The sequence below is a fragment of the Ornithodoros turicata genome, chromosome 1 (genome assembly GCF_037126465.1).
Source record: "Ornithodoros turicata isolate Travis chromosome 1, ASM3712646v1, whole genome shotgun sequence".
Classification (NCBI taxonomy): Eukaryota; Metazoa; Arthropoda; class Arachnida; order Ixodida; family Argasidae; genus Ornithodoros; species Ornithodoros turicata.
This window is the reverse complement of record NC_088201.1, coordinates 72,924,319-72,950,774: the sequence shown is the minus strand read 5'-3', so window position 1 is coordinate 72,950,774 and position 26,456 is coordinate 72,924,319. Positions and strand designations below refer to the sequence as shown.

Sequence of the window (26,456 nt, the reverse complement as noted above, 5' to 3'; positions counted from 1 at the left end):
ATACCCTTGATTTCTAAAAACACTTTTCAAGGGCCCTAGAAACTCCTTGAACATAGCGTTAGTCCATGTATTCCTTGAAAATGCAGTAACTGAGATCACCAAGGGGCATGTTTGGCCGCTGCATTTTCTCCGCATTGGTCGCCCCGCTGCGTTTTCATCCTTGCATTTTTTCCTGCCGCGTGGGAGGGCACACCGTGGCGCAATCTGGATGTGTGTTGGGACATCAGAAAAATATGCAATCAGCAGGCGCCTGACTTGCGCATGCGAAAGTGCGCAGGTTTTTTTTTCCGCGTCTCCGTTGGATTTTTGCTTTCATTGCGTCATGCAGGAAGGTGCAAATTCCAACTTGCCTGGCTTAATCATGAAAACTATTGTTTGTGGCTGAAACCAGATGCTAGTAACCTCCGCTGAGCAAAGTGCACGTTATATGAACAAATTATAGACGTTGCCACGATGGTTGAATCTGCCTTGAGGAGTCATCTGAAAAGTTCCAAGCAAGCATCCCAAGCAATGCTAAGTGAAGCTGGTTCTTCTTTTGTCAGTTAAGTGACACTGTAACTGGGGAGTCAAGCGTTGGGAGCACTTGGATATCAGTGTGACGACAAGGCGAGTTCATCTTACCCTCCAGCAGTTGACGTGGCCAATAAGAAGCACTAAGAAGAGATAATGTGGGCATTGAAAGTAGTGTCCTCCACTGCTCCTACAATTTTTGTGCAAACGCTGCTCAAGTTTATCATCGTATGTACCTGGACAGTGAAAGCCATTCCAAACATCCTTGAATTTCAGCCATTTGCACCTCGAAGTCCTTGAAATATTCTCAAATTTTGGCTCAGGTATTCTGTACCAACCCTGTGGTGGTGCATTTGGGGAATATTTACCGATACCTTGATTTTGCGGTATGTTGCTTCTGCATGACAGAGTTCGTAGAGGTGTCACTTTGGGGGACTTTAATTTTATGACAAAATAGCATTCGCGAACATTACTGCTTATACAGGATTTGCTTGGATCAGTGAACATAAAGAGATCTGATTAATTTATGTCGAGCAGCCGACAAGGGGAATCCATGGTTTGCTTTGACTCTATTCACTCACAGTCTGAATGGTTATGTGTAGCAAAAACACACTTTGTAGCAGTTTTTTTTCCTCTACTTTAAGCATATCAACAGAGTATTTTTGGTAGGGACTTTGGACTAGCGACCCCAAGCACCATACCTACCGCTGCATACATTTTGGGCATACTAACTAATTGTGTGCTAATAATTTAACTCTATGGGTTGCGGACACAAAGTCCTTCTTTTAGCACAGTTGTTTTATATTTCTACATTAGTAATGTTTTTATACTGGAGTATCATACTTCCAGGAAGACATACCGTATTTTCTCGCATATAATACGAGGTTTTTTTCCGAAAAATGGACCCCCAAAATGCGGACTCGTATTATACGCGAGTTCGTATTATTTGCGGGTTGTATGAGCCACGGCGACGAGCGCTGCTCCTCTCTTGAAAGAGTGTACGTTTCCCCTCTCCCCTTGGCTCTCCTGGTCATGCGCGCGTACCCACGTGATTTCATCTCACCCGCCAACTTTCCGAAAGTAACCGCGCGCGCGGGCATGGCTCCACGCCGGGCTTCGTACACGGCCAAGTACAAACGGGAAGTTGTACTGGCGGCCGAAGCGTTTAGTAATATGTCTGCTGCACGAAAGTTTGGGATTAACGAAGCCAACATTCGTGTTTGGCGTCGTCGGCGGGCGTCGTTGTTTCAGTGCTCAGCAACACGGAAAGCGTTTCGTGGCCCGAAGAAGGGACATCATCCGGAGATCGAGAAGCAACTCATCGAGTACGTTAAAGACCTCCGGTCGCGGCACATCGCCGTAACCGGGCAAGCAATTCGAGTGAAGGCAGTGCAGCTCGCCAGAAACGACGGCATCGCAACGAACGGCGGGTGAAACTGAAATGTCGTATTATACGGGAGTCAGAAAACTTTTTTTTGATAGGAGTCTATAAATTGCACCTCGTATTATACCCGAGTTCGTATTATATGCGAGAAAATACGGTAAACTATCTACAGTCATTAAAACTGCCCCCTTGTACGGAGGAGGCTACAGGACAATACCCGTGTTGTGCAGCAAATTGAATGACATTCGTACCAAATGCCATTTGCAAATGGTGTCACTGTCAAAAGTTAAGACATCTGGGCCAAACATATGAAGCTATCTACATGTACATTCGCTATATTTTTATTTGTTTTTCTCGAACCTAATGAAACATTATATTTCTGAACATCGTTGTGTTTTGGACTATGCTCAGTTGGGTAAGCATGACAAGACAAGACAAGCAGGAAGCCTGTATGCGATGTGTCAATCGCACGGGTGTGGGAGTCGACTCGGAACGAGGATAATTGTCCGAAAAACAGCGGTCAGCCTTCCTTCTTTTGTGTCGAAAGTTATGAAATTCCTGACATAATATTGGAGTACTACAACTTTTCATTCGTGCTTAATTTCTTCTAACAGTTTATCGTTGTTGTTTTTGTTACCTCTCTACTGAAGAGGATATGCAGTCGATGCAAGAGGGAAAAGGCAATTGAACTGTGAAACCGTATGGCAGTACGTGCGAATGAGTTCCTCGAACTCATTCACACGTACTGCCATACGGTTTCACAGAACAAATGTCATTCAGTGCCGTTCAATTGGCGTTCAAGCCGTGTTCATTGCTGCTGCAGTTCAATTTGTCGTATGGCAGGGGTTTAAGTCAAAGTGGCTCGGTGCATATAGTACGGCTTCTCCTTGTCTACAGTATAACTCATAACATAATCTCTCTGTCATATATGCCAGTACCTAACATGCCAGTGACTGTCATACATGCCAGTACCAGATAGGGCCTGACTTTTTAAGGTTGTACCCGATTACGCCCGATATACTTACCCCTTGATTCAAAACAGGGTTTAACCCAGGGTATATTTCCCTGAATACTGCTGGACCAGGGGGTCCGAAGTCATTGTAAATGCATAAATATGCTCCTACAAACCGTCAAAGCAGAGACCCTGCTGCCCCTTACATGCACGTACTCTGTGTCTATTGGTGTGCTGTGTGTATTATGCCGAGTAAACCGAAGATTTACACCCGATTCAATCCAAGTCGATCAGAATTGGGTTGAATCAGGTGCAGTTCAACCCGATTATACAGTACCCCAATTATTGAAGCAAAATATAACCTGATATTTACCCCCCGATTTTGCTGAAAAATAAAACCGAAAAAATCAGGCCCTAATTATAGAATGTGCATATTATTATTACTATTATTCATGTTAAGGGCCCTTTGGGCATAAACGTGTTCCTGCCATACCAAGGATCGATCACACTTTTGCCAGAATGTGAAGGCCTTTAAATAATAAGCAACTTTCTGGAAACAGTCCAGCACGCCTTGCCTCTGGCATGGTGACTGGTACACGGTAGCCGGTATACTTAGGGGACGAAATGCGCTGGTCTGGACATCGGCATTAGATACCCGCACGACAGGAATTACTTAGCAATTCTTCAACTTGACTAGACTGTTTCGTTTAGTGCATTGTTTCCCGGTTCAATAACTTTTGCTTGCACACCCAGAGAAGCGCATGGTACTTGTCTTTTGCTGTAAAACAAAGGAGGTGTACCAGGAAAGAATGATGCGTGAATGCTTAATCAAGACCCTCCAGTAATGTGGAATGTTTACATTTAATTTCCTTTAGTTCGAAAACTGGTATGACCACATCCGTCTTCGAGATTGTGCCTCCCTGGGAATTACAAAGTTTGAAATTCCCAATCTGCCTCCAGTAAAGGAAGAGGTAAGTAACTTTAGATAAGGTTTTGTACTTTCAAATAGCACAGTATTGAATTATATTGCTAAGGGTGTGTCAAACCAATTTGAAGGGAGCTACTGTGAATCAAGTTTTTTTGAAGCAGTCATTTGTTTTTCTTATTTTGGGTTGCGCACCCCCGTGACATCTGGAAAGGTGCAAATGCTAATTTTTACGTCATTTCAAAAACAGCCAGATGTGCATATACGGTTTGTGTTTCATGTCTATCTCCAAAGCTTACATGCCAAAGAAAGTTACGTTAACTGTACCTGCTCATGTACAGAATTTGGAACAATCCAAAACACATCACTAGTGGATGGCAATGGCCTGTTCCTTTAGATGAAACATTTGTGCAAATTGGTACTGATGCCTCCACTTGCTAGGGCCCTAGCAAGTGGAGGCATGGTGGAAATGGTCTGCAATCTCAAGTGGTTTATGAAACCTTTTCCACTTGAAACTACTTTGAACCACTTTGTACGTAAGTGGTTTAAAGTGGAAAAGGTTTCATAAACCACTTGGGATTGCACACCATTTCCACCAGGGGGACCAGCTGCAGAAGTTTTGAAAACACAAAGTGGTCCAGTTACAGTGAATCTTGCCTACCAAAATGTTTGTGTTTGTGATGGGACAGCATAGTGGGTGCTGCTTGCAAAACCTAGATAACATTTGATATGTTTCTCTCTGCTGGCTTTGCTCAAAATTGTGTTGTTTTATCATGCTGACAGTTGGCATACTGTAGCTCAGGTTTTTTATTTTTATTTTTTTTACGCATATCCTTTGCCAGCACACTGGTTTTTGGGGTGCAGTGGGTGATATTTTTGCTTCCCATTTAGTTTGTGAAGACGACAGTTATTCCGCTGATTGAAGCTGACCTTGAAAGGCAGAGCCAGGCAATCATAGATGCTCTAGGTGAGTTTTCGATACCGGACACATTCACTACACAGTGCCTGCTATACAGTGGTGGTGAGAAATGTTTAGCGTAGCAAACCAGCTGGGTAAGGGGGGGAAACAAACAAAAAGCTTTAATACAGTCAACCCTCGATTTCTGAATAGCTAACATATCTCGAAAAATCGTTCATGGGGGATTTATAAAGACTTATCGAGATCATGTGCTATCCGGATAAAAAGTATGGGGACAGATTTCACTCCATGCAATAACAGTGCAATAACATCATAGTACTGGAGTACTGTATATCAACATTGACAGGCATGGTGACATTTGCTCCACAGTTGGAGATGAGGATGTCATTAACATTGTTGCTTCCACTTGATGACCAGCATGAATTCGATGGCAGTGTCATTACTTTTGGGAATCAACAAAGCATTTAGAGAACGGCTCTGGCATTTTTTGCTCAAAAGGATAATGTCTCAAGTTAACGCCATCAGTAAGAGTTTGTAGGAGCTGAATTTTACGCAATTTGTGATGGACTGTTCCCTCTGTCCTCCATAAACACGGTTTGTTGACTACTGATGGCTTGTCTGCTGTCGAGTTTTGTGCAGATTCCCCACTCTCTGGACATCTTAGCTGGAAATGGCCATTTCCAGATAAGTGAGGGTCAGCTGTGCCTCGTAGTAGTGCTCTGCACCGTCGTTTCTTCTGTGTCATTCTTGCTCAATGTTGGTAATCTAGCATTTGGCTCGTCGTTGCTGTTGTTGAGGTACAGTAAATCTCTGTTACCACGAACCCGACCATCATGTGCACTGTGGTTGTCATATCCGAAGTTTGTTATACGTGGTGATGGTAGGAAATGGTAACTACGTCAAAACTGTGAACATGCCACAAGGTTACGTGAAACTTATCAAATATTGTATCAAAAGTACATTGTTATATCAGTTCGTTAGTATGGTAACAGATTGATTTTCTGGATTTGACGGTGACCAGAAAAACGTCCTAATAATACATGTTATTTCATCACAGCTGCACCAAAGAAGTTCATAATTGTGCCCCGCTGCGTCTGGCGCCTGCGTGTCATGATATCTGCTTGCATTTGCATGAGCATTATATGTTCGTCGCACATATTTGACAATAGCGACAACGTTCACCATCCCTGCGATTGACTGTTGTGGATGGTCAGGGTGACCGTCTGCAGAGCCCATGGCGTGAGAGCTGACCAACAGCAACAGCGTTCACAAACAAACTCAAGAGAGCATCTTGAGTCCCTAGAGTGCCAGCGGCGAAAGTAGCGGCGCTGCCGTGACGTCACCTAAGGAGCGGTTAGGAAGTTTTAGAACAGTCTCGCCTAGGATTCCAATTACCAATCCATTCCAAGTGCACAATCCAAAATGGTGGTTTCGAGGTTACCACCGCAGTAGCGGTGTCGGTGCTTCTCCACAAGCATTTTGGTTCTCAAAATCGATCCTTTAGACTTTGATATGTCTGGAAAAACAGTCCGAAAATGTATTAGTCCTAAGGCGAAGGTCACCGTTCCCCGTGAGGGCCCGTATAATCAGTCAGCTACTGTAGATGGTGGCACGGGCCGCATCAAGCGCCACAAAGAGAGCAAACATAGCTCAGTGCCTCCACTTTGTGATACTGGGTGGAGATGATGGCAGTGTCTCTTGGTTGTCCGAAAGCTTGTCAACTGCAGATCTTTTTTTTTTTTTAATTCCGTGTTAGCGCCGCGAAGCAACTGTGGCTCTGAGCTGTGTACAGACGTGGACAGATTGAGAGAGGTTAGCAGGAAGGAGTGGTGGACAGGAGGGTTAGTATGCGTCTTGGACAGACTTCGGGGGGGACTGTGCCAACATTTGTCTGGAAAGTCTTTGGAAAACCCAGGGAAAACCTCAAACAGCACAACCCGTGACAGGATTCGAACCCATGTCACCTCCTAATCTCGGCATGGAAAGCGATCATCCTAACCACTATGCCACGGGAGCTGGTAAACTGCAAATGTGGGCAGTACCTCAGCAATGATGGCTTCATCGTTTAAATGTGTGATTACTTGCACATCATCAGTGGCAGTCATAAAGTCCTCAAAAGAGTTGCAATGATCTGTAAGTCTAGCATCCACAGCTTTTCTCCCAGAGATTTTTGTAATTATCGCATTCCAATAGTTCTCTAGGTATTATAGCCGGCCTCACAAGCCGTGGTGGTCAAGGGTGTTTCCACAAATCCAGCCCCCTGAGGCACCTTTTCAAAGTTTTACGCTTGATTTCCATTCATAGCCGTTTTATCATCTGGGCAGCCATTGATGTGGGCAACTTCATATTTGCTAGAGAGCTTATCTGTTATGCCCACTTTCGTATACACTAGCTTTTCTATGGACGTATCACAACCGCGGATTAGCTTTCGCAATGTCTAATTTTCAACACATGATCAACCAGATCTGTGCGCCAATTCTCTGTCGAAGGTTTAATGATTTGTAGCTTGTACTCTTTGCGTTCGTAGTAACAGGTTTGTACGTGGTGAGTCGTTCATTGTGTGTGTTGGGGATTTCCATAGGACTTCCTTTTTTATTTAGTGTTAGTGCTGCAAAGCAACTGTGGCTACGAGCGGTGTACGGGCGTCATCAATAGGGCCCAGAAATTTAGGCACTAAAAACTATGGAAATAGGCAGGCATTTAGGCCCTTAAAAATATCGAAATAGCCAATAAAATGCAAAAATAGGCACGTTAATCTGGTGTGCTTGTTGGCTTTTTTGGTGTTTCAGAATGCCCCATCAAGGTAAACTTGCTCGTTTAAAGGCTAGGGTACCATAAAGCTTTGACGTCTAATACACGAATGCTGAGGTGGCCTGGAACCACGTCTCCGTCCTGGAAGACTCTGAAAGGCTCAGAGAAGTCACATCTTTTGATCAAATATACATGAACCCCTTTAGCAAACCAAGGTACTGAAGGAAACCAAACGCAAAACGCAGCACTCAGCACGATCCTGAAAGGCGTTCTCACACTTGCACCTCTAAAAAAGGCTGTTATGGCGTCTAAAAATGTTAAAGAAGACGTCAATTCAACAGAGTCGATACAAAGGCAGGCAACCCAAAAAATGTCGCATTTAGGCATTTATAGGCAATTCTAGGCAAATGCCTAAAAATCCAGGCCCTAGTCATCAGATGGATAGAGGACAGGACGAAGAGTGTGGGACAAGGGGGATTTAGTATGCGTCCTGGGCTGACTAAAGGGGAACTGTGCTGATATTAGAGGTGTGCAAATAGTGGTTTTCATAACCGAATCAAATATGAATCAAATGGTGCCACTGTCAAATTCGAATACTTAACGAATCATTTATTATTTTGCCTGCATCAACAACTCCACAGATGTAGTGAAACAGCAGCCTAATGGTGCTTCTTAAACTTGAACCTTAAATGAGATGTACCGTATTTTCACGCGTATTAGCCGCACCGCAGATAAACCGCAGGACTCGTTTTTAGATACATTTTGAAAATATTTTTGCAGATAAGCCGCGCTCGCAGATAAGCCGCGGGTAATACGACGCGACTGCTTTGTGCGCTAAACCAGTGATGCACATACAAAATCAACAGAGACGCTCAATGCTCGTCAGCGCTGTACTCCCTGCCAGCTGCCCTGTTCCTGTACTTGTCCGCGAAGTCGACGACTTTTAGTTTGAAGCCGCTCTCGTGGCTGTGCCTCGGCGTTGGAGCCATGCCTCACCTCTAACTGCCGCGCCCGTGTCCACGAATGCTGTTGCTCTCGTCAAATGAGAACTGACGCTTAGCTGACCACGTTTTATCAAGGTGTATTGAACCCTTCCTGTGGGTCTGCCGACAAAGGAGACCGTGTGGAAGGCCATAAACCCTGTCCACATTCCGGTGTCGGCATGATGTATAACAAAGGAGGTCAGTTCTAGTGTTCTACTAAGATCGGATTGTGCCCTTGTTGTGTGTTTTTCGTGGATTGACGGGTTAGTCCACTCGAATGTGGAGTGGACCCGCCCCTGTTCGGTACTGTTCGTGCACTGGCAGGGCGGTCCTGTTCCGAAAAACATGAGGCATTGTTGGCCCTTTCGTTTAACCCGGGGTACGGGGAAAGTACCAGGGAAAAATAGTCACCAGATAAAGCCGCAGAGCGTCCGCGAAAAATATAAATCGCGCATAGGCCGCGGCTAATACGCGTGAAAATACGGTAACAGGAACTAGTTAGGCATAGGCTTTATTACTTCATGTTATCATGCCGGAACACCAACTGTTCAACGTGTTCAGGCAACAAAGATTGCCATCTTGTGGACACAGTAAGGCCACAAATAGAAAACAGTCCCTCACTAGGCACCTGAGTTGCAGAAATGGACAAGTATGGCTGTGCTACCTTAACCATTGCGGGGAACCTTGATTTGCCGTGAGACCACCACCAGAGTAGTGGGTTTTCTGAGTGTGGTGAGACGGGACAACGAAGGTACTCCTCCACTTGCAGTGTTGGCAGCCTTTGGGTCCTTTGAGTGGGAACACCTGAGGCAGATGCCAATTCTTCAAACACACTCCACACAGCACATAATGTAGAGGGCACTGATGCAAGTTCCTCAGATGATTCCGTTGTATCACAGTGAAAGCTAGTTGAACCTGCTTCTCCACTCCTGCTTCCAAGAGTTTCCGAGCCCACTGCTTCTTCTCTGTCTGAGTTATATAGCAGACATTCTTGAATCTTGGGTCTGTCAGTGCTGCAAGTGCAAAAGTGTCCATCATTTTTATGTCTATAAACGTTGTTTTCATGCTATGAAGAAGGTTTGAAGCAAATGACACTGTGCCACCTTCTTGGGCCTTTTTTGGTAGCAGTGAGGACATGCGGTGAACCAGAGGAATGACAAGTGAGCGAGTAGGACTGCTTTCAATGCAGGCTTCCGTAGTTGCCTCATCGATGCACTTTAGCACATCAGTCACTGACGCTATTTGATGCCATTAATTGCTGCTGAAGTTGTCAATGTTGTCATTTTCTGAAAGGTCCAGTGAAATTGCTGACCGCAACTCGAAGAGACAGGAAATCGTCATGTGCTCGCTGTTCCATCTTGTGGGAACGTCTTGGAACGTCGTTCCAGCGGTGCACATCCCATGTTTATTGAAATTGAAATTACTATATAAAAAAGATTAAGGATGGAATTTTGGGTGTCATTAGCACGTGCTAGTATTGACTCCCCGAAGCTCATCCTCAATAACGTAAGTTTACAGTCGCATAGAAAGACACTGAGAAGCAATGAAACAACATTAGAACTACTACTCACATACTCTTACAGCTAAATAATTAAAAAGATAACAACACGGTTGAGGTGTTCGTCACATAGCGACATAAACTGCACGCAGAATGGTTGCTGTATTTTAAGTCGCATGGCAACATATTCCACAATCTGATACCGTAACTTTCTAGCAACCGGCTCCCATAAACATTGTTTGATTGAAAAGGTTTGAAGATAAGATGTATAAGATTGTTTGTTTGTATTTTCCACAAACACTATTGTGCTTGGGAGTTGTGCTTGTAATATCCAACCACTGACCTTGCTCGGGCGCAAATTTCATTAAATACGTATGTCCCCTTTTTAGCATCCTCAATGCAGAGCTGCAGTGGGTGGAAGAGCTGCGGTGTATGGGCAGAGCAAGGGATGCCGGTGAACGACTTGCACTGCGCGACGGTTGCGATTAAGTTTCACGCATTATCCATGAGCACAAAAATCGACAGGTCATCAGGAAGGTCCCATTCCACACAGACGCTTTCAAGAAAAATGTGCAAATTACCGGCGGTGTGTCCCTGGGGTACACTCTCGTAAGTCAAAGTGTAGTTGCAGGCGGCGAAATTCGCGTCCAACACATGGCACATCATGGACACATAACTGTTTCCGCCGCACAAAGTCCAGCCGTCAGTTGTAATGGAATAACACTTCATGCCACCCGTGAACAGCGACATAGCTCGGACTTGACCCGTTGCACTTCTGGTTCGTACAACTCTGGGATGACAGCGCGCTAAAATGTGGTCCTGCTCGGAACAACATATTCCCGTGCAGCATTCCCAATTAGGTCCAGAAACCCACGTTTTTCAGCAATGGAGCACGAATGAAGGCCTCTGGCAGTGAACAGTGCAATTTTCTTTGTCAGCAACTCTGAACTGGCATGCGTGGCCTTCAGTTTTGGTTTCATGTAGGGGCTCAGTGACTTCTGGCTTGTCTTGATCTTTTTGGGTTTTATTGTGTCTACAAATGACAGCGTCGCTTCATACGACTTGGAGGCAGCAGGATGACGTTTCAGATGATTGAGCAGAGGTGTAGTGGTTTCTTTCAGTGTTTTTAACGTTGCCAGCAGGCCTTGCATTTGACCTTACATGACGATGTTTGTTCAAAGAAATCCCACAAAATACTCTGCTGTTTTTGGGGAGTGGTCTCCGTGCTGCTGTTGTCACGTTCCATTGTCCCTGATTAATGCCGATACAACATGTGGAGCGCATACGTGGCCTGCGTCCGTGTCAGTCTTGTGGAGAATTTTGTTCTTTCGGTTGGCCGGCAGACCGGTAGGGTGCTGGCAGGCCACGTGACAGTTGCTTCCCAGTGCCAGCGGGGTCCACACCAGCTTTACCTGGACGTGCCTTGGAGCGGATATTCGAAAAATTATACAAACTTTCGAATACTTTTCAAATATGACTATTCGATTCGAAAAGCACTTAGAATTGTGCATTATTTGAAATTTAGAATATTCACACCTCTAGCTGATATTCATCTGGGAAGTCTGCCAGAAAACCCAGGGAAGACCTCAGATAGCACTCGGTGGTAGGATTCGAACCCACTACCTCCCAGTCTTCAGCACAACCTTGAGCACGACCAGCGAGAGGACACTCTAACCCACTCAGCCATGCTGCTGGTCCCATAGGACTAATGCAAACTTTGATGGTCGTTCCCTACTTGTTCAGTATAACTGTATGTTTCCTTTAAGTGTGGCCATTATAACTAGGGTTTGTGGTTTTCAGCATTTTCTTTCAAGACAGTTCAGGGGGTGTTTGTCGGCATTTACGTGGTTCACTAAGGATCGGATTCTTTCGGCAGCGATATTCCGCCCTGAAAATAAATGTCCAAATGCGGGCATCTATTCAATTCCAGACGAAGGTCTTGCTGGCTTGACTGTATGCTAACGGGCCTCAGAAACGGAAACAAGGATGAGTCGAAGTCATTATTGGAGGGGTGTAGCCAGAAGAGTTCAAAAAGTATAAAGTCGAGCTAAAAGGCTAGGGAGTCAGTGATTGCCTTTTGGAAGCGTTGGGAATTCCAAACATTTCCTGGCGATAGCAGACCTCACAACCAGGTCATCCTTCTATAAGTGTTGAAGCACAACCAAACAAGGGCACCGTCCGAAGATAATAGTGAGTTTTAGTGCAATGTTGGCTATTGCCTGAGCGTACTAAGGAAGAGTTTGGTGGTTCTGAGCACTGTACGAGGCTCTGTTTACGTTTTGCGCATGTGCGGGACCACCAACGCTTTCCCTTACGTATGAAAGGCGATAGCGTACGATGCACCTTCTAGCACCTTGTCTGTGTTGTCTTCTCGGCATCTGTTCGCATCTGTACGCCTCTCATAGCCACAGTTGCTTCGCGGCGCTAACACGGAATAAAAGAATAAAAAGAAAGAAAAACAAGTGGATTTCAAAGTTTGTCTCTAAAGTGATACATGCTTGCTGATCAGTACATCAGAAAAATAGGTAATCCTTCGTGGTAAATAGGTGAATCACATTTTTTTATTTTGACTTTTGACAGTGGTACACGCGTTTATGCGTTGTTGACTTCTTTTTGACTTCTTGTTGGCTTCTGTTGACGTGTTATCTATCTGGGCAACTGTACTGTCATTCTGATTCGTTTATCCGGAAAAGCGTGAACGTCCTTAGTGTCTGGCATGTGCTGTGTTCGCATTATTCCGGAATAGGGTCACATATCACTGGGGCATTCTGTACTGTTTGACTCCCCTTTCTTCGGAGGTCACTCCCTTTTGGTGTGTGCAGGCGCACGGTACAGATGGTCGACGATAAGCGAAAGAGGTACCCTGTATCCAATGGGCGCTAGAAATCCACACGTGAACATCAATGTCCAGGCCTTCCGAAAGCCTCGCTTGTCTTTTGGCCTATGCCAAATACATTTGCAAAAAGGCAAAGACATGTGCGGGACCAACTTTCTAAGACATTACCCTTCTTTGAACAGCAGGGTGACACAGCGAGCGCCCTGGCTGTGACCGAATTTCTGTCGCACGCGTGGCAGCTAATTTGAAGCAGCTCACTTTGCGGGAACTTTTGAAGTGACGATCTTTTCCTTGTTTCCTTTTCTTTAGTAAAGAGGTGTCACAAATTTCTCAGGTTTCCGCTGAAGTTTGCTTGGTCCGGCTATCCGGAAATTCGTTATCCGGACGAAAAGGGACGACTCCCGAGGTGTCCGGATAATCGAGACATGACTGTACTTTGACACCAACACAAAAGGAACAGGGTCCACGATTGTGTAGTTTGTGGTTTATGTGTAGGGTTCCACGTTTTCGTCATTTATTCCTGGAGAGATTTGGCAGGTGCTTTTCAGCATTTATATATGTTTTATCAAATTCTGATATTTTCGGCACTTTCAAACATTTGCGCTAAAACTAAAAAATATATATTCAGATAAGGCGGAGCTTCTTTGTGCTTTTTTCTGTGCGCGGTGTCTTGCAGAGCTGAGGTGATCGGATATACGCAGGAGTGTCTTTCCAGATTAGCTCTTAAGCGTATTCCGACAATACTTGCATATCCAACTATCAATTCTTTCTGCAGAGAATACTTCAAGATCAGCGTTTTCTTATTTTTCACATAATCTTTAGGAGCTTCCCTCTTGCATCCCATTTCAGAGCTTCATTCCCATTTCACGCGAACCAACCCAATACACCTACTCTTGATCTGAGCATGTACGGTCGTCACTACTCGTTGACCGATGACAGGTGCAGGCGTGACTCATGGAATGGCTCATGACTCGTGGGGCAGCTTAGTCAAAGGACATCGAGAACGTAAAGAACATCCTTTCCTTTATTGGAGTGTACCATGTGTACTTGAACCCTCTTGACCCTCTGATAAAAGCGTTACAGGGGAAGGTTTTCCACTAAAGGGCTTTCTTTCCCTGGCCTAGAGGCCAGCAGCTCCGTAGGGCGGTATTTCCCGCGTCCCACCTGGGAATGAGGTGAAGGAAACACGAAAACTTGATTCCTCGGAGGAAAAAAAAATGCAATTGTGTACCGGCATTTTCGGCGTGTAGCACCATAAGCAGAGAGCATATTTCGGAGTTTTTCGGAATATGCTGAATTTCCGAAAAAATATTCGACGGGTGCCTTTTGGCATTTTTCGACAAATGCAGAACCCTATTTATGAGCAAAAGAAACCACAGTTTACACTTTCCCTCTACCTCTTCTTCTCAGGAGGGTCATTCCATGGCAGATGATCCAACGACTGTACTCGACCCTTGCCGGTTTGGTATCCAAAAATCATCATGGATACCTTACACTGTAGGAAGTCACTTCTCAGAGTTCAGAAAAATATTCAACTGCTTCTTGTTTACATGGGCATGAATTTTGACAAGAGTGCGAAAACCCTACCTTGAAGGCCCACTTGGGCAGAAGATTATGACTTCAATTAAGAGTATAAGGTCCAGACAGTCAGCCAAAGTCCATTTTTGTCTAATGTTTTTATCTTTTGCCATTCAAAGCTGTCCTGGTTACGGGGTTATTTCAAGTGCATTTGCGATTTTTTTTAAATACCTTGCGGGCACGCTGGAAACCCACAAAATTTTTTACAAGGTTACCACGTTCCATACTACAAAAAACCTATTACAGAAGGTGACCTCGCATTACCTTTTAGGTTATTGAGCTCTAAATATATCACTTTCATGAAAATAGGACATTCTTGCAACCACTTTTTTAAATGAAGCGGTCGACGGAGGACAAAGAAAATGAATGCAGAGGATGCACTGACACTCCATCTAAGACATCCCCCAAAAAAGCACAACTGAACCGTTCTTGTTGTGTGAGAAAAATAATTTTTATGTTGGACATTGTTTGACGGTGTTGCGCAGTCTCTCACCGTCTGCGCACGCCGCTGGGCCTGACAGCCACCGTGCTGCGATAACCTCATGTTTTTCTTTTTTTGCTATTGAAAGCTTGCACATTTAATAGCATTCTGGTGGATCAAAAAAAAAAGAAAAAAACGCATAGAAAAAGTCCCATTCTTCCATTCGAATGGTGCAAGAAAACAATTTTTATGTTGCAAATTAGTTCGTGCAGCCATACTGTGCTTCCTATGTTTTGTATAAGGGAAGGACTGGCACTAATATGTTTCCAGCAATATGTTTGTGGCATTGGAGCTGGCTTAGCAAGTCCATGTTTGGGCACTTCAGGTTACTTTATGACTGGCTCTCCGGTACACGCAGTGCCTACACTATACACGTAGAGCAGTCACAAGAAAACACTGAAAGGGTAAACTTGTTTGTGTACGTCGTCGAGATCACATATTTTGCAGCAGCATAGCATGGCCTAAGGGGAACCATCGGGAAGCTATGGGGCTCCATGCGGTTCTGGGAGATAGATATCGCTCTCCTTTTGCATTTTGGTGCATTAATTTTGTGACTGATGTAATAACAGGGTGTCTACCAATCTGGAAAACAGGGAATTATCAGGGAATTGTGATGTGAATGGGAAAGTCGGGGGATTGTGAGGGAATTTGCCAAAAAGGCAGCTGAAGTAAGGGAAAATCACAGACATGTGCTGTCATGATGCGCAGTGAATCGCGAGTGCTGACGAGTAGTTGAGTGCCCCACCCCAGCAACGTTGCTACGAGTAGCAGTTTTCCAATCCGACAAGCTCAGAGGCAGAAAAGTAGGGCAGTTTTACTAATTTTTCAATAAATGATCTGTTTTATGAAGGATCTGTATCAAAATGTAGCAGCAGGAACCAAGTTTTCTTTGCTTTGGTCAGGGAATTCACTTGTAATAGTCAGTGAAAACCTGGAAAAGTCAGGGAATTTGAAGGCTACGGCTTAATAGACACCCTGAATAAAAACGTAGGAATATACAGGGTGTCCAAGCAAAGTATGAACATATTTTTTAAATATATATATATATCATTTTTTCCGAGATGAAATCAATGGCAATATAGCATATGCTGAAGGGCACTCCTTAGGAGGGCATTAGCAAAAACTCCTAAGACGATGTCTTAATTAACTTTAAATAATTAACTTTTTAATTACAAAAGCTACGAAGTTGTCCCAATGAGAACATCTGTTCCTTTCGGTCACCTGATATCGTAGCCGTTTTCAGAATAAAAATCCGTTCGGTAGATCGTCCGCAAAAAATTTCGTGAAGGAATACCGTTTTTTTTTTTTAAATTTGTTCATTGCACATCTTCGGAGACGAGTATTTCCTTCATCCCCAATGTGAGAGGGTGAAGGAGCACAGTGCCGCCTCATGCGTCGAAGATGAGCTATAACTTGTGGAAACAAAACAAAAACAAATGTATCGGGTGACTCTACAGACAGCTGCCCTTATCTGTGTTGCATTTTCTGTTTTCTTTTAATCTTTTTCCAGGACGCAAGAGGCGATAGTGTGCTCTTTCCCCCTCTCACATTGGGGATGAAGGAAATGCACGTCTCCAAAGATGCGCAATGAACAAAATAAAGAAAGCAACGGTGTTCCTTCACAATTTTTTTGTGGACAATCTGCCGATGGATTTTTGTTCTGAAAATGGCTACGATATCAGGTGACAGAAAGGAACAGATGTTCTCATTGGGACAACTTTGTAGCTTTTGTGATTAAAAAGTAAATTATTGAAAGTTAATTAAGACATTGTTGTCTTAGGAGTTTGCTAATGCCCTCCTAAGGAGTACCCTTCAGCATATACTATACTGCAATTGATTTCATCTTGGAAAAATGATATATATATACTTAAAAAATATGTTCACACTTTGCTTGGAGTCCCTGTATATACCTGGGTCACTGGTTGTTAATACAGCAAACTCATACAGACTTCTGATAATGGAAGGTGACGAAATTCTGCTGGTGTCCCGTGCTATAAGCTATCAATCTCTTTCCACGAAACTCGTTTGAATTTTTATTTAATTGAGCTCCTCCCACACATTCACACAGTGTGCAGCTTGTAGGTGGTATCAGACTGATACTCGTAAAAAGAAAGTTCTTTGATTGGTGCACCCGTTCGTGAATTATTTAGCCCGGGGATTTAACTGAAACACCCTGTATGTCATACTGTGCTATTCTATGCCCTCCGTGCTGCCGATCGAAGCTGTTCCCACAAATCTGATGACCTCTCAGCAGAAAGCTGTTGAATGTGCTAGTTTTAATTTGAAAAATAAAATAAAAAAACAGAAAAACGACGTTTTATATTGTTGAAGCAGCGCTGTGGCTGTTAGGCCCAGCAGGCCCAGCGGCATGCGCCGAAGGTCAGAGACCGCTTGACACCATGTCCAACATAAAAACTATTTTCTCACGCTACAAGAAAGGTTCACCTGTGCCTTTTTGGAATGTTTTAGATGGAGTTTCGATGCGTCACCTGCATTCATTGCGGTTGTTCTCCGTTGACCGTTTCATTTATTTAAAAAATGGCCACGAAAATGTCCTATTTTGATGAAAGTGGCATATTTCAAGCTCAGTAACCTAAAAGGTAATGCGAGTTCACCTTACATAATGTTTTTTTTTTTTTTTTGTTCTCATATGGAATGTGATAACTGTATTAAAATTTTCGTGGGTTTCCAGCATGCCTGCAATGTATTCTGAAAATATTGCAAACATTCTTGAAATAACTCTGCAACATGGACAGCTTTGGAAGGCAAAAGATAAAAACATTGGACAAAAATGGACTTCAGCTGACTGTCTGGACCTCATACTCTTATTCGATGCCATAATCTCCTGGCCAAGTGGAAAAGTTCGCCTCCCAGACACTATTCTTCAAGGTAACGTTTTTGCGCTTGGGTCAAAATTCACGCCCGCGTAGATCAGAAACAGTCTAATATTTTTCTGGAAAACTCCGGGAAGTGACTTCGTACAGCGTAAGGTATCCATGACGATTTTTGTATATCAAACCGGCGGGGGTCGAACACAGTCATTGGATCATCTGGAATGGAATGACCCTTCCCTATGCTGGCAATGCAGAGTGGGCTCTCATTGGCCTCCTCAAGCTCCTGGTTTAACCATCGTGGGAGATCATTTGAGGTAACCAATCTGCGGCCTCTCCACATTATCGTGCTTCTTAAGAAGAAGCGGGAAAGGGGTTTCTTCTGCTCATAAATAAGGCCTTTGTTTTAGGGTAAAACCCGTTTTTGCCCCCATTGTGCATAATCACTTACCGTAAAACCTGAAAAAAAAAAAAAAACGAAAATGAACTTTGAGAAGGCCAATTCAGCCACCAGTACGGGCACTGGAGAACACTAAGCATGGGACATTTAGCACAGCTGCTTCACATCGTATGGCGATCTAAAATGCGAGAAGCACTCCTTTTTTATTTTCCACCTGAAAATGTACTTTTCCTCGTGATATCACCCGATTTTGCCCTGTTTTACGGATGCTGAAATAAAACCCTCTTGAGTGATGACTACAGCCCACAAACAAGAAGAGTGTTTTAAAGATGTCCTTTATGTCTAAAATTTCAGCTGTGCAACTTCCTCGGGTGAGAGCACAGAAACTAAAGGGTGTTCATGGCAAAGCTGAGGCAGGATGCCAATTCGTTTGTTTCACAAATGGCCTGTGGTTGTCTGAAACAATTACAGCCTCATCCGTATAACATGCTACTGCATGACATAAAATTTTGAAATGAAGGCAACCACTGCAGTACTCCAGTGAGTGTAGGCTCACCTGAAAAGCAGGAAGCACTCTGATGTAAAATTAAAGAGTAGGGGCTTTAAACAGAAGAATTGCATGTCTCTCTTGTGACAGTTAATGCCAGAAAAATTACACTAAAGCCACGGGCCACAAAATGGAAATGTTTAGTGCGAAAGTCACATATTGTAAATGTTGCACGGATATTCGATATTCGGAATTCCCCCCCCAATTCGATTCGATATTCGATTCGACTTAAAATATTCGGATTCGCACACCCCTAGCTTTAAACCTTCCACAGTACTCATTTACGATGCTTGCGAGAGGTCAGACCTTACATGGTGAAAAAGAAAAGTGAGACAATACCCATCCAGTGTTAATACACTGCAATTTTGTTAGCAGCCATGAAAGAGAAACAGACTATACATAACTAACTGAAGTGAAAGAGCGCAGACAAGCTGGTGCATACTGAGGGCTGGAACGGGAGACACGGAAGAACAAACGAAATTGTCTCTGAACACAACAACTATTTATTATGAACCAAACGCTTATGTCCCCAAAACCCTCTGAAGTGGGGAAAGGGGTATGAACGAGGGATTCCCCTCGCACAGAACACACACAGTGTCCCCTTGTGGCAATCTCCCAAGCTTCTAACAACAACAACTGTTTCCATTTGTTCCTTTCTGTATGCAAAACAGAAGTATCACTGAAAATAGGCTGACAGCCATTACACTCCTGAAGGTGGCCCACAAGTTCACTGGAAATGATGACTGTCTTCCTTTGGTGCTAAGCATGTGTTCTGTAAGACCCTCATTGATACAATGGCCAGTTTGACCAACGCAACAAAAACCACATTCCAAAGGAATTGAGTATACGACATTCTCCTTACAGCACACAAAATGTTTTTTATGGGTGACCAGACAACCAGTCTTTGCAGAACTAAAAGGCAACAACCTGCTCAGTTTAAAAGCATTAGAAAATACAATTCTAATTCTCGTGGCAGCCAGTATATTATGGGAGATGGAATGATCATAGAGAGTGACGACAGTTGTCATCGGTTTGTCAACATTCTCATGTGGCATGGAAGAACACGAGGAAAGTCGCCATATTTCAAAGAGAGCCCGAGAAGAAAGCATGTGAAAATCGTAACCAGCTTGGAGCAATCTATTACACTGCTTTTCTGAGCTAGAAGTTATACAATGAATACAGCTTTTTGTGGTGGCAGCTCTCAACAACGAAAACACAATATCATTTTTACAATTTTGGAATGGGAACTGGAATGCGGGAGAAGACGCTTCGCATTGTCTCTGGCATACCGCCAACGGAGACCATCTAGGGACATCAGTGTGAGATCAGGAAATATTAAGCATCCATGAGTAGGTTGGAAGAATCTTGGGAGATTGCCACGAGGGGAAACTGTGTAAGTAATCCCTCGTTCATACCCCTTTCCCCACTTCGGAGTTTTTTTTAGGAGTATAAGCGTTTGGTTCATAATCAACAGTTGCTGTGTTCAGAGAAAATTCCGTGTCTCCGGTTCCAGCTCTCAGTCAACACTATATATAAGCATTCACACAAGATGCGGTTTTTCGCTGTTCGCAAATTGAAATTAGAGGTGCATGCCTCATGTTGATAGTGCTTGTTTCGTTCCTGCCAGATGCACTGTACAGCGTCGATGAAGTGGAACATGTCGTCAATTCCATGGTGGAAGATATGAAGTCCCTCCGACAACAGCTTCAGATCTTGAGGCTGGAACATGCACGGATGCTCCTCTCCTTCAGACAGGTGTTTTTCCCCTTGTGCTAGAAGACAAAGCCAGTAAACGTGTAGCACAAAATTAAGAAAACATTTTGTTATTCAATCACATGCAGGGTTGACAAGAGTAGAAGGGTGCTGACCAGCTGGTGCATAACTGCGAAGGGGATGATACCAGAGACACAGAGAAACTGTGTATGTTGTGTTGTTTCTGTTTGTCTCGGGAATCGTCCTTTTCACACATGCAGGGTTTAATTTTTATCCATTACAGATTTTCAAAAAAGAAAAAAAGCTACGATAGCAGCATAGATGTTGTTTTTTGCAGTTGAGTAAAATGGCCAGCCGGACATCCTCCCGAAGAGAGTATGGAACTACATGCAAGATGTCTAAATTAACCGAAAGTCATTAATGAACTCTTTAATTAGGGGATTTTGGGCAAACGCAAGATAGCAGAATGGGGGATGATCCTCATTCAGAGCAGTTTCATTTTTTTTTTTTTAAATCCTGGAATTGGCAGGTGTATTGAAATATCCATCACCGAATTTTGCTATGCAAATGAATCAAAGCGGAAACAGCACCGATTGGGAGTGCAGGGAGCACAGCACTCATTCCATGCCAGAGGGCCACATGCTTTGGAGCGATGGAGATGATTGGAGTAGGTATTGATCTGCTGGCAAGATCAACTGCTTTCCGGCCTGGATAAGCCTCTGTCAGCGAGGTCATGTGCTCCTGAGGTGCGCGGTTTTGGTTTGGGCTCATTGGCGTAGCGAATTTTTGGCTATGGGGTGCTTTCACGCTGAGTCAAGCAGGGTGGTTCAGTGGAGCTCTCTTATTTTTTTTCTTTCAAACATATATCAAAGCCTAGTCGCAAGGAAGCCTATTGGCAGTGAAAGTCATTGAAAAGAGTTTGTAGTTCTTTTTTAATTAATTGCAGTTCAGATGCGAACGTTTTGACCACAGCGCTTCCTGTGAAGTTTGACCCCACATTCATAAACATTCAACATAGTCAACAACAAAAAAAAATTTTCTGCATACTGTCAGTGGTTGGTCTTATTGTATCTAGGTACTAAAGATTCAAAAGTCTCCCTTTGTCCAGTTAAAAATTCGCAAAGTTGCCTCATTATCAAATTTTGCACTTTTTCGGCACATCACTGATCTTCTTTCAGTTGTGATGCCTAACAGTAATTTATATCATTGTGTTCACCTTAAAATACCATTTCTACTTGTAGCAAGCACGTCATTTTGTGATTTAGGACAACACTCCCAACGGTTGTCTTGTGTGAGGGGTGGTCTACCAAAATTCAAGAGTGCGCTTCCCATATATGCCCACTCGTGACGTCGTTCACGTTAGACGACTCAAAATAGTACATAAAACGAAAATTGGCTTCAGAAATGGGCGAAGCTACATTTCAGAGGTGCAAAGTACCCCTGCAGCTCACTCAGAAGTACAGTATAACCCGCGGATAGCGATATCGCGTATAACGATATCTCTCATAAAACGATGGTTCATGATTTTACCGTCAAAATACCGTCAAAATTGGTTCTATGGGGAAACGACCCGCGTGTAGCGATGGAGACCGCGGTTCCGAGTAATCGTATAACGTTGTTGGACGCTGTCCCGTGCGCGTAACCACGCGGCGATTTTCGCCGCGATAACATGTAGTAGAGTCTCGATGCTACGAATCTCACGGGGTAGCGGAAAAAATTCGTATAATCCGAAATTCACATCAAAATAATTAAACCAAAATAAAAATTGAGGCAAGAAAATAGCAGCGTCTGTTCAGTTTCCAATACTGTCAGTGAAAGAGGTAGGTGGTAACGCTTTTATGTCTCCGCATTTGGCCAATGCTGCTCAAATTCGCTAGATGATTCAAAAGGCCTAGCACGTGCGTTCCAAACGCGAGTAGCACGACCGTGTTCTAAAGCGAGCTTCTCCTAGAGTACGCAGGCGTTAGGTGAAGCCGACTTGCGGAATGGTGACGTGTAGTGTTGCCAGAAGTTGTCCTGCTATGTTGTCTGGTTCCCTCCACGAGTTCTAATCGCTGTTTTCCCAAGCCTCTGCGATGTCACACAGCTTCGCGTTTTTTTTCTTTTAGCATCTGTTTCTTTTTCTTTTGCTACACGCCGGGTGGCGCTCGACTTTTCGGGGACGCGCTATTGAGGTCAGCCCTCGTTTAACGATGTACCCCGTATAACGATGGAATTCGCGATTACCGTCAATATCGTTATACGCGGGTTTCACTGTACATTGTTATGTGCAATAAAGGCAAAATAGGGCTTTGAGAACATTTATTTAACAAACGACTTCAACTTTGAAGAGAAAAGATTGAAGAGGCTGCACAGAAGCATGATATGTGCGAGTTCTGTGTGGGAAGAAGGTACAATTTGTGACTGGTGAAGATGAGACCGAGCAGGACTGCGGGCGTGACAGAGAAGGTTCGATACAAAAGCACTTTCTCTATTGGCTCTTGCACGTCCTAGCTATGAACAGTTTATGGACGCCATCGTGATTTGTTTTACCTATATCCAGACATGAGACGAGTGTATGCCTGACACCAGTGGGAGGTTTTTCTATTCTTCCTTCTTGGTGATGTGATACGTCTTGATGCTTCATGATGACAGGTGAAGCACGCCGATGTTGGTGAGTTTCAGGGTGAGGCAAGTAACGAAATTGGGCGCACTTCTGATAGCTTTTGCTGCATTGGACCTAAGCTTGTAGTACAGTGTTGCGGACATTGAATGTCGTGGCAAGGCTGGATTGGATTGGATTGGATATTCTGGCACAGCAAATGCGTGGCACCATCTGGTTGTTCAAAAATTGGACTGGTATGCCCTCTTAACAACCCCTCCGACTCCGTCGCATGCACTCTTGTCACACCTGGTTGCAGTGAATACCCATTTTGGTGTATTTAAAAGTTTGTACAGCCCGTACAGATTCTTCAAATGGGCAACTGCCCCATTGGACATGTAGGTAATTGTTGATGCGATGGGCCAATTTTCAATCCAGCCAGACTTCAATGATGTTGGCAGTGAGTCTTTCTTTGTCGCACTCGCAGTTCTCTTCGGTCTCCGTCTTCACCAGTCACAAATTGTACGTTCCTCCTCCTCCTATACAGAACCCACACATATCATGTTTCTGTACAGTCTGTAATTTGTTTTCTCTTTAACGTGAATATCGTTTGTTGAATAAATGTTCTCAAAGCCCTATTTGGCCTTTTTTTCACGTAACAGTGCACTTTGGAGCGAGCTCCAGGTAATAAAGAACAGCTCTAGGGCATGGAATGGCTACTGGGCATGGAAAACGTTCATTCCACATCATAAATGAGTAATCATACACGCCCGAGGCCCTTGGACGGTGAATTGCGAAGCTGTGCTCAAACTCGATTTTGCTAGTGCCAGTAGATGCGCCAGAACGCTTCGAGGCACCCTTCACGAAACGGCCATTGGGCGCATATCCCCAAATCACAAAATGATGTGCTTGCTACGAGAAGAAAGGGCACTTTGAAGCGAACACAATGATATAAATTACCTTTAGGTATCATAACTGAAAGAATATCAGTGGGGTGCCAAAAAAGTGCCAAATTTTAGAAATGAGGCAACTTTGCGATTTTTTAACTGGACAAAGGCAGACCTTGGAATATTCTGAACCTAAGATAGAATACGGCCCACCGCTGACAGTATGCGAAAAAACGTTTGGCTAAATATGTTCAATGGTTTCGAAGATATGCAGCATCAAACTTCATAAGAAGCGCTGTGGTTGAAACGTCTGCATCTGAATGGTAATTCATTAAAAAATAATTGCCAACTATTTTCAATTACTTTCACTGCCAATAGGCTTCCTAAAGGCTAGGCTTTGATATATGTCTCAAAGACAAAAATCGGAGAGGAATTGGACCACCTTGCCTGACTCTGATGTGAAATCATCTTATGGATATTTCACAGCACATGCTCGTTTCACCATTTTTAAAAGATGGAATGGCTTTCAGTGATGATTGTGCCCCATTCTGCTAGTATATGGCTTTTGCCTGATGTACCCTAATGAAAGAGTTCATTAATGAATTTTAGGTGTAATTAGTCATCTTGTAGTTACATACTCTCTTCTAGAGGATGTCCGCCTGGCCATATAACTGAACTGCATAAATGGCATCTCTCTAGTTTATGTAAGTTTTTAAATAAAAAATATATTACTGATAAAAATGAACACCCTCTATATTTTTAAACACAATACGTTAACGTTTGGGAAAACAATATGCAACTCATCAAGAGTTACGTTTTTGTCTTGCACGTTTTTGTCGTTCACAGCATGCTTCAGGTCTTGTGTGACAAGTAGTGGGTGCTCTGGTCGAACTTCGTCATGCATGTTTGTTTATCCAATACTAAACCTTTCACACCACTTTCCCACATCCCATTCATTAATTACTGTATCACAGCATGTCAGCTGTTAATACTGCCGATCAATATCCGAGCATCCACTTTCTGGAGATTCAAGAATGGAATAGCACTCCATGCTTCATGGGTGGCAGGATTTTGTACAGTAGACTTCATTTTAATGGCATGCAGCATTCACAAAAAAATGCAGAAAAGGCACATGACTTTCAGAACACCATGAACACAGGTTAGGAAAACAGATCAACCTTCAATTTGGGAAAGAGAATGATTTGCATAGCAATTATGCGTAAGCGGTCTTTACCTTCTGAATTACCCGTTTTCTTTTCTTTTTTCCAGTGAAGCATATTTCCACAAAGTTTGAGTCACACTGTTTGCAAGCCACAAATGGTGCATGCTATAAAATTTTACAGCTCAGATACTTCGCAAAAGTTACACGATTGTATGTGCTTTATTTTCTGTTTTATTTTATTTACTACTTCTGGCTTGTTAATAACAGGTGTTGGAAGACCATCTGAAGAGTAATGTCGAGGCCCCAGTCTCCTCCGCAGCTCTCGAATGTCTAGGAACTGAGGCAGAATGTCTGAGGGATGAGACTGTCTGCTTCTTAGCCAAAATGAGGTCAGTTGGGATCATATCCACATGTATGCGCTGTCCACACACACCTACAGTAGAACCCCGTTATTGTAACTCCGCTTTTAGTAAAAACCTGGTTATTGTAAATGCAAGCACCAGTCCTGGCTGAATTATTGTACGGTGTATGGCTTGGATATCGTAAACCACAACGACTCAAGATACCGGTTATAACAAATATTATTTGGTGTGGTCGCTACCGTAAGAGGCATGGGAGCAGGAGAAACAGACCACAATGCCAAAACAAGGCATGGAGAGAACTCTGTTTAGTGGTGGTGCTGCATGTGCCGTCATTGCCACTGCTGCCTTCAATGGCGCCTCTGCACGTTTGTGTCACTTGTGCTGTGCGGTTTGCATGTGTTCTTTTTTTTTTTTTTTGTAAAGAATGAAAGTGTCATGAATGCGAAAACAAATTGCGGATGAGTTCGGTGTCTCGCCAGCAACGACGTCAGTTCTAGTCAAGAACAGGAAGCGGATTAAAGACATGACTGCCAGTGGCAAAAGTGAAAAATGGAAACCTGTCGTGTGTGTGTGGATTGGAACGGGTCCAATCGTAGTGTTCCATATATGCGCAGCATGATGCACACTGCTGCATTTTTCAATAACGATTCACTGAATTGTAGCCCACGACAGTTTTTGTGAATGTTCCACTGACAACATTTATCTTCACGTCTTTCGGACAGCGACGCCAGTCCACTTTGCAATGCGCACTACATTTTTCACCGGGACTATTCCATGGCGTGTCACATGCATCTTGGACTAAAAACGCCAATGCACAAGCTGAAGCGTCGTTCACTGCTGAGCGCCGAAGAAAAGAGTCCGATATAATTTTGATTGTAGCTTCGTAACAGAGTCGAAGTTTTGAATTATGATAACAAGTATGAAATTAACATAGTGTGTAACGTAATTTGAAATGAACTTGTTTTTGCATTTTAGTGCCCCTTTAACAATGCAGAGCTTGCATGAGCTCATGGTAAGGATGTTTATGGAATATCTCATGCCAGTAGAATTTTTATACAGTGAACCTGCATGCAGATAGAGCTGTAGTAATGTAAAAATGTGGCCCCATGTGTTGAAACCCCAACCATGAGCTACTGATTAGCAAAGTTTTCTTGCA

The 26,456-nt window shown here is 43.6% G+C and overlaps 1 protein-coding gene across 1 annotated transcript in view; it reads left to right on the top strand.

The window, feature by feature from the left end:
• Positions 1–26,456, top strand: part of LOC135400791 (uncharacterized) — a 41,469-nt gene that overhangs the window by 4,218 nt on the left and 10,795 nt on the right. Inside the window, exons 4-7 of the mRNA XM_064632712.1 lie at positions 3,722–3,817; positions 4,663–4,738; positions 20,223–20,350; positions 25,206–25,327. Of these exons, the coding sequence (XP_064488782.1) occupies positions 3,722–3,817; positions 4,663–4,738; positions 20,223–20,350; positions 25,206–25,327 (422 nt within the window). The remainder of the gene's footprint in view (positions 1–3,721; positions 3,818–4,662; positions 4,739–20,222; positions 20,351–25,205; positions 25,328–26,456) is intronic.